Source organism: Spironucleus salmonicida, chromosome 3 (assembly GCF_000497125.1).
Source record: "Spironucleus salmonicida strain ATCC 50377 chromosome 3, whole genome shotgun sequence".
NCBI classification, from domain to species: domain Eukaryota; phylum Fornicata; order Diplomonadida; family Hexamitidae; genus Spironucleus; species Spironucleus salmonicida.
The window spans coordinates 1,533,411-1,545,214 of NC_090598.1; the positions used below are offsets into that span (position 1 = coordinate 1,533,411).

The 11,804-nt window shown below is 25.4% G+C and overlaps 6 protein-coding genes across 6 annotated transcripts; 4 read left to right on the forward strand and 2 right to left on the reverse strand. All coding sequences in view use genetic code 6, as the record gives it.

Annotated features, from left to right (window-relative positions):
- Positions 1-137: 137 nt before the first annotated feature.
- SS50377_23242 (Coatomer gamma subunit) lies at positions 138-2,366 on the forward strand (the record flags this gene model as incomplete). The annotated part of the gene is made up of 1 exon (XM_067907107.1): positions 138-2,366. One exon carries the CDS (start codon positions 138-140, stop codon positions 2,364-2,366), a length of 2,229 nt encoding a protein of 742 aa, XP_067766375.1.
- Positions 2,367-2,426: 60 nt separating this feature from the next.
- On the forward strand, positions 2,427-3,389 carry SS50377_23243 (uncharacterized protein; the record flags this gene model as incomplete). Its single annotated transcript, XM_067907108.1, has 1 exon — positions 2,427-3,389. The coding sequence occupies one exon, from the start codon at positions 2,427-2,429 to the stop codon at positions 3,387-3,389; it is 963 nt and encodes a 320-aa protein (XP_067766376.1).
- Positions 3,390-3,714: 325 nt separating this feature from the next.
- Positions 3,715-6,045, forward strand: SS50377_23244 (Protein phosphatase 2C; the record flags this gene model as incomplete). Its single annotated transcript, XM_067907109.1, has 1 exon — positions 3,715-6,045. One exon carries the CDS (start codon positions 3,715-3,717, stop codon positions 6,043-6,045), a length of 2,331 nt encoding a protein of 776 aa, XP_067766377.1.
- Positions 6,046-6,064: 19 nt separating this feature from the next.
- On the reverse strand, positions 6,065-8,311 carry SS50377_23245 (uncharacterized protein; the record flags this gene model as incomplete). Its single annotated transcript, XM_067907110.1, has 1 exon — positions 6,065-8,311. One exon carries the CDS (start codon positions 8,309-8,311, stop codon positions 6,065-6,067), a length of 2,247 nt encoding a protein of 748 aa, XP_067766378.1.
- Positions 8,312-11,021: 2,710 nt separating this feature from the next.
- SS50377_23246 (Rotavirus VP4 helical domain-containing protein) lies at positions 11,022-11,300 on the forward strand (the record flags this gene model as incomplete). The annotated part of the gene is made up of 1 exon (XM_067907111.1): positions 11,022-11,300. One exon carries the CDS (start codon positions 11,022-11,024, stop codon positions 11,298-11,300), a length of 279 nt encoding a protein of 92 aa, XP_067766379.1.
- Positions 11,301-11,310: 10 nt separating this feature from the next.
- Positions 11,311-11,790, reverse strand: SS50377_23247 (uncharacterized protein; the record flags this gene model as incomplete). The annotated part of the gene is made up of 1 exon (XM_067907112.1): positions 11,311-11,790. One exon carries the CDS (start codon positions 11,788-11,790, stop codon positions 11,311-11,313), a length of 480 nt encoding a protein of 159 aa, XP_067766380.1.
- Between the last annotated feature and the right edge of the window lie 14 nt (positions 11,791-11,804).

An 11,804-nucleotide genomic window follows, 5' to 3' on the forward strand; every position in this document is an offset into this window, starting at 1 on the left:
TTTAATTATTAACATTAATATATACCAATACAATCGATTTAATTGACCTCTAAATTAGAATGGATCAGTTATTTAGTAATTTGTCTTTATAACAATCATTAAGTAGTATAATGATACTAGGAGATCCGAAATAGTCAATGGAATAATAAAGATTAGAACTTCTAAGACTATTATTAGCATTATTTGATCATAAATAGCCTAAAATTTCTACTAAGTAATATGAATAGATATTTTTTGCAGTTATAAAAATTTTATCTAGTAAAAATTAATAATTACTTTATGTTGCTTTATAAATCATATCTATAATTACTCCTATAGTACCATCTGCATTTTTTGCAACTAGGTCGTTAACTACCATCTATGACAAATTTGTTGCTATTAAACCTGCTACATTAAGACTATTAGGCAAAGTTGCTAACTCAGCATCAATTGGTGATGTTTAGCGCCTAATTAAGGTTTCTATGGCTTCCAAAAATGAAAGATTAATGACCTCTGCTATTATCGTAGCTAAATAAAACAATATAATTATAGATGTAGATATCTCCAAAATATTTGGACCTGCTGGGGTTATTATTGGATAAATGAAGTCTATTGATAAGTTAATATCGATCTCTAACTTAAACTATTACTGTTAATTTTCTGTACTTTAAAGATCATGCGAAATAATTGATGAACGTAAAAGACTTATAGTTATTTTAAATATGTTACCTATCTCAGCAAAAGATATTTATTAAGAAAAATATTTTGTTTATGCTGAATGCTTAAAATAAATAAACTAAATTTCATTCTAAACAGTTAAAATTTAGCTTTAATAAGTCTGCTAGTCTTTTATAATGTTATTCTAACATTGTAGGGTTGATAATTAAAGAGTGGTTGTTCTAAGAGAATTCTCATATTTTTATGCACTATTGCCTTAGCAATCTGAAGTCTTCACGATTTCATAACATATTATTAGAACTGCATCAACATCAGCTAACCATATAATATCAGTTCTAGCTCTTACGTCGTTGATTTAAGTATCACCATAAATCTAAGATACTATTAAATTACTTAGCTTATTATAATTTACTACCGGATATATAAAGGAAAAAGCATTATTGTCTTTAAATATGTTATCAGAAAAAGAATCAACTGCATCAATTGCTGTAAATATATCTAAATTAATGATTAAAAGTCATGATAGTAGTATTACAAACTCAGGATTTAAAATGATAATATCGATGATTTAATATGCTAATATGTTTGATTAAATAGTAGAAATATTATTAGAGGATATAGACTTGTGCTCCGATTAAGATATTAATAGATAGATATGTGAAATTTTAGGATAAACTAAAACTGATTAGTTAAAAATTGCTAGCATTCTTTTATAAAGATGTCTATTAGGTGACTAAAATTTAAAATAGGCGGCATATTAAGGTCTTCTTTTCCTTTTTGAGAGATCATAACCTACAGATTAATTCTATAGTTCTGTATTAAAAGCTCTAAACTAAGTATAAATTTAATCTGATTTAAATGATTTTATTACACCAAGTAATACAATCGAAAAATTCTCTGTTCAAGATATTTTATATTTTTAGGATGATATTATCTCAGGTAATTATGATATTGTTTTTGGATCTATACAATTTGATATATAAGATGAAAAACCTACTTAGTAGTCTAAAAATTTATCTACAATAGAGAATATGATAGAAAATAACTATTCGGAAATATTTACTAGGGGTATTTTTGAGCCTGCTGCATCTTAAACATTGGATGTATCAGTTTAACTATGCAAAGTATTTTTAGTAATAGAATAAAAATAAATACTTAAGTTATTATATAAAGTTGTTCCAGATGAAGGTATTATATGCAATAATTAATAAATCACTATAGGAAAATTTCAATCTCGTATTAATTAACATATGTTGCATGAAATAAACATCACGTATTAAACTATAGATGAAATAGCAAATTTTACTAACTGTAAACTAAAATACGATGATGCTGATGAAGATACCGAAGTCATTAAACTTTATGATATTAGTATTACTAATTATGATCTATTTTAGTAGATAGAAGTTATCGAATATTAAGATAAATTTGAACAGTTGAAAGACACCACAGAGGAAGTTGTTTTACATTTAGAAGATATATAAGATGTTTACACTGCAATCGAAAATATACCATCGTTTTGTGGCCTGATGATCATAGAAGTTGTTTATCAGACTTATAAAAAAGCGTAATTTTATATGACTGGGGTTCTTAAGAATGTGGGATTTATAGTATGCAAAGTCGATATTAAATTAGCAAAAGTTGGCATTAAAGCAAAAATCCATGCAGTTGGTCCTGCTACATAAGCATTATATGAAATGTTGGAGTGAGTCATATAATTTCAATTTATATACACCATTTTATTATATTAAATATATATTACCGCAAAAATGAGCACTAATTTTACTTAAAGTTCTAGAATTAATGTAGAATAAAAACTTAATCAATCTATTAGAGAAAAGTTTACAAATGCCGAAGAACTAAATTATGAATCTGAAACTACAATACTACTAAGGAAAAATAAATAAATCTAAGAATCATAACATTAGTTAGATGAGCGTAGGGAACGATATAAGTAGGAAATAGATGGTCTTAATGATCGATAAAACTTGATTCTTCGTTAGAAATAAGAGTTAGAACAAGCTAAAAAACGATTTGAAAGATTCACTAAAGAAAATGAGGAAAAACGTAGATCTGCATTGACTTAAATGCATGAAGAGCGGGATCAAGAGAATAAACTAAGATCTGTGCTTCGTTCGTTAACGTAGATTCAAGCTTCAATGAGTGCACGGGAAAGATGCCTAAAGCACTAAATACAATCTATGAAAATTTATGAAGAGTTTCTTATTAATGTAGTTTCTAATTCGGAAGAATTTCCCACAGCCGATTCAATTTTATAAAGATTTTAAAATTTAAAGTAGACTCGAGATGACTTAATTGCGAAATTACAATTTAATTAACAAATGTAAGAGGTAAATCGCCAAGATGATCTTGACAGTTTATAACAAAAATAATAATAGTAAGTAAATCTCCAAGCAAATGCCAGCAAAGTAATTGCCGAAATAGATAAAAATTCATAAGTTAGCAAACTTTAGTTGTAAGGGAGTGGTTAAGAAATAGCAATGGAAAAAAAGAAGATTGATGTTGGTGAAATTGTACTCGGAATAGATAATTTATATAACCGTGTAAAGGAAATTAGTGCACTTAGTGGAGAAGACAGTCGAAGAGAGCCAAAATTTAGAGATTAAGATTAAGCTATGAGGTTTAAGGTTAAAATAATTAGCGATGTTATTGGTGACTTAGCTGTTATGGAACTATTTTGTATGGCTAAAGATATGATACCGAGAAAATGAGTTATACACTGAGTTATATTAACTTATTAATAGGAATATTATTTATTAATATTTTTATGAAACTAATATTATCGTTTTAGTATTTTATCTTAAGGAATATCAGCATATATAATAACAGTAATAATTCAAGATATAAATAGAAATAAATAAATTAGGTTAATAATAAATTTTTAAATAATAATTAATAGAAAGCAAAAAACTAAAATTCACATTATAATGATAATTAAAAATAATAAATTGTTTGATTAATAAGTTTACTAAACAAAAACCATATATTATTATTATTATTATATAGTATTATAAATATAATATGTCTTCCGCAAATATGGGTTGCGTTGGTAGCCGTCATGCAAATTCTTATTACGAAAACATGCTAAGAAAGGCAGTTATTTATACTAAAGCAAAATATAAATCATTATAGAATGATTTATCAAAGTAATAGTAAACTATTGATATGTTAGCATTAGATGATTTTGGGTTGTTTATTACAGGGACACTTAATCATGGCTAGAGATAAATGTTAATTGAAAAATAACCAATTTATGGAAGGGAAGTTGTCCTTATTTCTCCGAAGTTAATTGGACACTACAAAATGCTAATGTATATGTTTTATGGATGGCCATTATCAAGTGCAAGTATAGATATATCATTTAAAGAAGTAGTTTCTAATTAATTGGTTACATCTGTAATTTATGCATTAAATACAGTAGATATAGCAAGATCATTGAATTTAGCTAAGTAATAACTACCACATGAAACTACATAACTTTTAGCAGCATGGATGTCAAAATGCTTAAATTTAGAGTTTTTATCTTTAGTAGGTTGTGGTATTATGCCTAATTAGATTACTGAGCTTGCTGAAGGTGTTTTAAGGTTAGCAAGAGGACGTTCTAAAATTACTAAGATTGGACGATGTGAAGAGGTATCAATAAATGACCAAGAAGCTTATATGTATGATATACCATAGTTTAGTCCAGTTAGACCAGGATTGTTAGGATTAGATCTATCTAGAAATAAAATTAGCGATTAAGGGGCTTAAAGAATGATAGATTCTTTAGAATAACATCAAGAACTGACATTTTTAGGACTAGCTGAATGTGATTTGGGTAATGTAGTGCTTTAAAATATATGCGAAAACCTACCAAAATGGAAATATATATAATCTATAGACTTATCTGGCAATATTAGAATTTCAGATGCTGGGGTTGAGTATTTGCATAAGCATATTAAAAAGTTACATTTTTGCCGTTTAGGGCATGTATATCTTGCCGATACTAAAGTAACATAAAAGGCATAAAGTAAGTTGAATATACTTTTAGCAAGAAATGATATTATTGGTGAAATATATGATGATTTATTGGCTGGTGCGTTTACAAAAATTTTTAATTAAGGTGAAATGGCAGGTGAGTGTGTAGGTAAGGGTTCTGATGTTTATATAGAATATTCAACATCTGATTTTTGCCCAGTTATTTCAAACCCAGATGAATAAATTCTGGTATAAAAGCTATTTTCAAAGATATCCATTTAACAGGGATATTTACATTATATTACAACAATACTTAGGGAGACACCTTAAACCGCTAGAAAATCAGTTACAATTGCTGACTATACTATTTCAGTATCTGAGACTATTGGGAAAAGGCCAGAAATGGAAGATGTAATTTCCATTCACCATGATTTTTTAAAATTCAGATGTGAGCGTATGGAGACCACTGCTAATAATGATGGTCATCATGAAATATTAATCTGTTTATTTGATGGTCATGGGGGAGAAGAAACATCTGCTGCTTTAGGTATTTTATTCCCAGCTATTTTTGCAGATACAGTAAATGCAATAATGTTTGCATCTGGGTTATAACATTGTTGTGATTTGCCCACCAGAATTTGGGAACCCATTATGTTTTCAGTATTTTAAAGATGTGATGATACTTTAAGGTTAAGAAGATATCCTTCAGGATCTACAGGAGTTTTATGCTTTGTTTTAGATAGCATCGTAATAACAGCAAATGTAGGTGATTCAAGAGCAATAATGTGTAGAGATGAATCAGTAATGGGGAGGTCAAGTTTTAGAAATTCTAGAAGAAGTTCAACAAGAAAAGAGTCAAAAGATACTAGTATTAAGGAAAGTGTAGCGGAATCAGCGAAAGTTTTGAACCCATCTTAAATATCAGAAAAAAATTTATCGGGGATACCAGTACCAGAACATAACTTTGAAGGTTATTTTGATACATTAGAGTATAATGAAAATGTGAATTCATCTTTAAATCCAGATGATATTGTTGTAAGATTATCTAAAGATCATAAACCTGATTTACCAGAAGAAAAGCGAAGAATTGAGTCAGTCGGAGGCTATGTTCATGGAGGCCGAGTTCTTTCAACTCTGGCTGTGGCAAGAGGGTTTGGCGATTTTAATTATAAGCCATCAGTTGCATGTTCTCCATATGTTAATATATACCCAATATAAAAAAAAGACGAGTGGCTTCTTATTTGTTGTGATGGTGTTTGGGATGTTTTAAGCGATTTGGATGTCGCATTAATTTGCCATAGATGTATGACTGCTGGTCATGCAGCAATCAAGATTAGAGATGAATCTTATAGGCTAGATAGTGGTGACAATATTTCTTCTGTAGCTGTTAGATTATTTTTAAAGGAATGATTACTGTGAAGTATATTTATCACTTTCTAATGAGTTGTCTAGAGTGAGGTCTGTTTTTAAGTAGATCATAGTTTATTTTTTACTTAACTTCTATACCATTTGCTGTGGCCTTTAATTATCTAAATGTTGTCATAATCTTAATTGGTTTAGCTATTTTTTAATACTTAGCATACAATACCATTACTGAATCTATATCTACATCGTTTCGCTTGCTATGAAATCCTATATTTTATTTTTAATAAAGTAGTTTTCCAGATTAAACTTATGATATAATATTATATGAAATATCATTTTGGAGAGTACCAAAATTAGAAAAAATAAACCTAGTAGTAATACTCTTTTATGCATCATGCTTATTAATAGGCTGGGCATTTTTAGTATACAAATTTTTAATAACCATTGGAGTAAACATTTTTAATTTCCAACGATATTTTCTAAATATTTCAATAAACTATCTACCACTTAAATTTTTAATAGCTTAAGCAACATTAAAATTTTACTAAGGCTTATATTTTGATTAAACTTCTAATCTATATTATGTCTTTTATTTTGAATTAATATTCTATGGTCCAGTAATATTTAATTAAATAAAATTTTGTGTACATAGTTCAGATTTTATTTATTATGATTATTTATTAATTGGTATTAAAAGATCTTTTATTTCCTGTTTTACGGTTCTACTAAATAAACGACTAATCACATGTATCTTAAGATCAGTTAGCTACTGTGATTCATTGTATTAAACTTTTTCAGTTAAAATTTATTATTTATGTTTTATTGCATTAAGTTTATGAAACACAATTTATTCACGTTTATTAATTTATTATTTTTTAAACATTTATTATTCTTATATTTATGCGTCTCTTTGCTATTTTCTATACAACGATAAAGCTTATGAAGTTTAAGAATACGTAGCTGATTATAATTTTGCATGCGAATGTTATTTTAGTTATTTTTCGTCCTAGGTTTCAAGTTTAGTTTAATTAGATTTTTAAATAGATAATTTATCTACATATAATTTTCGTATTCTAGATGATTATAACTCAGACTAACCATTATTCTAACTAAAATACTAATCATTTAGTTTAAATCCTACATTTTTAATTTTTTCATCTTAAGAAATTAATGTATTTTATACAAATTAATAAAATTCCTTGTTTTTTAATTCTAAGTCCGTTACTTATTTTGGTATATGAAAATCATTAAAGTCTTATTTAGACTAACTTTAAGTCGTTTAAAGTAAAGAAGTAAATTATTCTGCATTAGAGTGTAACTATAAAGTACTTAAATTTTCACTTTTATATTCCACCTGATTAAAGTTCTCTTCAGATGCTATTGGTATAATATCTTCATAAATTAGTTATTCAAATTATATATCTTAATTATACATATTATCAATTCGACAATCTGTCTTAAAAATAGATTTATCTTTTATTTCTATCTCAGCTGTGTTATTATGATCTAAAATACATATATTTTCAATTTTAACTTAATTTTAACATTATGCTTTTTAAAAATTTCCTTTGAGACCTTCTTAAGCTTTTAGATCTGAATTCACTTCATTTAATGTATCAATGATAACAGTTTATATAATTCTAGGTTTATATGTTGATTTAGTTTATAGTCTCGCAGTAACTTCTTTACTTATAGATTTATCTTTTTATTATTAGTTTTAATGTGGATTGTTACCAAATAATAATTCTTTTTATTTGCTTTCATTATCGTACGGATTATTATCAGTTCTTTATTACATAATAGGTTATTAACTCTGAACATTATGCTATTCACTAAACAGTTTAAAAATATCATCTTCTATTTTTTTATTTGACTACTTGAATTATTGATGTAATATCTTATTAATTTACAGCTATTAGTTTTTATTTCTAACTCGTTTAACATTTATGACCGCTGCAGATTAAATAAGATTGTCATCATTATCATTACCATTATCCTCATTGTCATTGTTATTTACGTATTTTTGTACCTTTGTTCTCTTTGTTAAATTTGTACTGAGTATTTATTTTTACTCAATTCCAGTTTTATCTTCTATAATTTGACTTCCATTATCTTTACTATTTTATGCTGAATATTTATTTTTTAATGTCTATCCAACTAATGAGCATTAATTAAATTCCCATTATCTTTACTTAGTGTATGCCATATCTATATTTGCATATGAATTAAGCAAATAGGACTAGTCATATATGAATAAATCAACCAATGAAAATTACTTATCTACCTCTAAATTTTTAAATTTTTTATACATTTTATTTAATTAGTGGTCATATGCAGTTATATTAGATTTTGCTTTTAGTATAATTTCAGCAAAATTTGAGTCTTTCAATTTACCAAATTTAGATTTCAATACTGCACATTCATTTAAAACAGATAGATTTAGTTTACTTATTTACTTGCTGGATAATTAGATAGTCATTTCAGTTAAACTTTCAGTAACTAAATTAAATATATTTTACTACTATTTAATAGTCAACACATCTATAGTATTTAAAAATACTTCTTCCTTATTATATGAAATATTATTTTGTATAGAAAATGGGGTTAATTTAAGCATTTGCTATTAATCTTATAAAAACTGAGCAAAAATAAATGTTAATGGGGAAATTTATTAATCATACTCGTATAGTATTATTCGCTGCGTTTTTGTTTATTCTTATTTAATAAATAAATCCTTATATGAATTTTATTACTATGTAAGGTAAATTTAAATACCTTAAAACGGCATTATTAAATTATTAATGCAATAATAATTATATTTTTGATAATTTTAACGTAACTATGTTAATTTAAGTGTATAAATATTTACAAAATTTTTATTACTTTTGAATAAAAAATTAAGTTTTTTTGTTTTAATTTCAAATATTTGTTCAGGACTAGCTTATTGAATATTATATTTAGTTCTAAGAGATTACATGAGGTTAACAAATGCTTTACTATCAGATTATTTAATAAATCCTTAAATATTAATAATTCTTTATTAAAATCTGATATCTTATTAAACTGAAGTAGTAGAAATGCTTTTTTTAATAATATAATTATTTAAAGAAAAGTTTCTACATCTAATAATTTGTGACCAGAAGTAAAAAATTTCGTACTAGCATGATGCTTAATCATGAATATATACCGATTTCCATGCTTTTTCTAACTGTGATATTTTAAATGATACTATTATTCTTGCGTATTTCTCTAAAGTTTTAGATTAATATCTCAAAAGTTCTAATAAAACTGAAAGTTTATTTCCTGTATGGCTAAGAAAATATACTAAATTTTCAGTATCATTATCATATAAGTAATCTAATAACGTAAATTTAAATTCTGTAAAATTTAGAATTGAAGTGGATTCTTGAGAAATATGGTTCTGATCTTTATGGAACTATTTCCAACATTTTAATGCTGCTTTTAGTCTTCCAACATTAAATATTGCACTAATTATTAGACCTTGACGAAGAAATGCAATTCTAGAATCTTTAATTCTTTTAAGTTTAGAAAAACATTTATATTTCATTGTAAACTCCTCATCATAGTTTTTGAATAAAGTACCTTTATATGTTTATTTATAATAAGGTTTGCTATCTAATTATGGATCAATTATTTTTTAGGTATTATCATTAAGTATAAAATGATTTGCTTTAATAGCAGTTTTAGAGTTAATAAAAATATCTTAATTTAAAATTTAATAGCAAGACCTTATAAAAAATTCTAAAACTGTTGATCTTTATGTTGCAAAAATGCTTGCAACAAGTCTTAAATCTTAACATGTATTTAAATTAACTTTAAATTTTTTAATCGAAATAGATTATCTAAAGTTTTTATAAAATTAATCAGCGATCTAGTTTCTGTCTGCTTTATTCTATATAAATTTTCTCCACTTGATATAATTATACCGTAAACACATATAACGACCAATAGACAGTTAATACCAACCATCAAATGACTTTACAAATAGTTTATTAAATAATACTTTCATAGCCTTTCGTCGAAATAGTTTAAGTTAATATGCATTAATAATTAAAGAATATGTCGGTACAGTAAGGGAAATAAAAAATATTTTTAATTTCAATATTTAAATTCCTTGTAACTTTACATTAAGATAAGCTTCATAGTTAATAATTAAATATGAAATCTAGAACTATTATCTTACAGAATGCATTAACTACTCAAAGTTTATATTAAATTCTTAAGTTCGAGTTTACTGAATAAATTATTATCGAAAAACTACTTTATATTTCATAAATTAATAAAAATTAGCCATAAATCTTTAGTTGTACCGCTTATTTAGATATAAACCTAGACGTAAAATATGAACTCTTTATGAATATATAAACATTAATTTTCTATAATATATTCTTAAAAAATAGTATTTTGCTTGAAATTCTGATTTTCGTATCTTAATAAAGACTCTCATTTGTTAAAGCATACTATTTATATATTTTTTAAAAATTTTTTAATATTACTTTTATTATATTATCTTAAATGAATAGGATAAATTTTAAATATAAGACACAAATTTAAAGGATCTTCTAAGTTATGAGATATAAAGATCATATAGCTTAAATAACACTCTTTATTTTCTATAATATTATTATATTTAAAGACAAGCTTTAATATCAAAATTATATATTGTATCTAAGAAAACATATTCTTAAATTTATTTTAATGATACGTTACGTTACTTTAAAGGTGATTCCTATCTTAATGGTTAATATACAACAGTTACACCTAATTTACAATTATACTTTTTTAACTTTTACACAGAAGCCTTTTGTGAGTTATAACATAAATAGCTCATTTAATTTTTATTATTATATACTATAATATTTGGAAATATATATTAATTTAATATATAGTTTATAATTATTAGAAGTAATATCTATAATAAATCAATTCTACAATCACTCGTGGATAATAATTATATACTATAATAAAATTAACGAAAATAAATTGCCACTCCACACAATATGGCCGATAAAGCTGATAAAGGCAACTCTGGTAAATAAGAGAAAATGTAATAATTAAACGATAAGTTTAATCAACTTGCACAGTAAATAGAATCTATATAAAATGTTGATGATGCAATGAAAATTTATGATATGTAGTGTGATATGATTAAGAAGTTAAAGTAAAAGATTGATGCTCTTGAGGATAATATTGTTGTAAAAATTCCGAAGCAACTTAAGGTAATGTATGAAAATTAATGTGGTTTATAATAGAAAATTGATAGCCGTAAATAAGAGTGATCTAAACCTTTCAGAGTGAAAACTTTTTCATCTTTTTATATCTTTGTGAACGTGCAGTACCAACAAAATATATATTATCATGAACCCAATCTATTTATTTTTTAAGAATAAACATACATCTATTATCGCAAAAAATCGCCAAATGAGTAGGTGTTTCTTAATAAATTCTCCCCGAAATACCAACTAATCCTGGTATTTTAGATCTTAAAATCTATATCTTAGCACCTGTAAGTTCCATAAACTATGATGGTGTTTGCTTTATTCTTTGAAATAACTCAGCTAATTTATCTGCATCTTATTTGCTTATTTCAAATAAAGAAGTATTAATTTTGAAATCAAGTAACTTTTTATTCTTTATTGAACTCTTATTTGAACCAGCTTAAACCATAGTACTAGATATAATTTTTTTAATGAAATCATCTGATACTGACAGATTCTATTATAAAACTTCACTTTATTGCTATTTAACTTAATATGAGACACCTGTCATTTTTAAATATAATA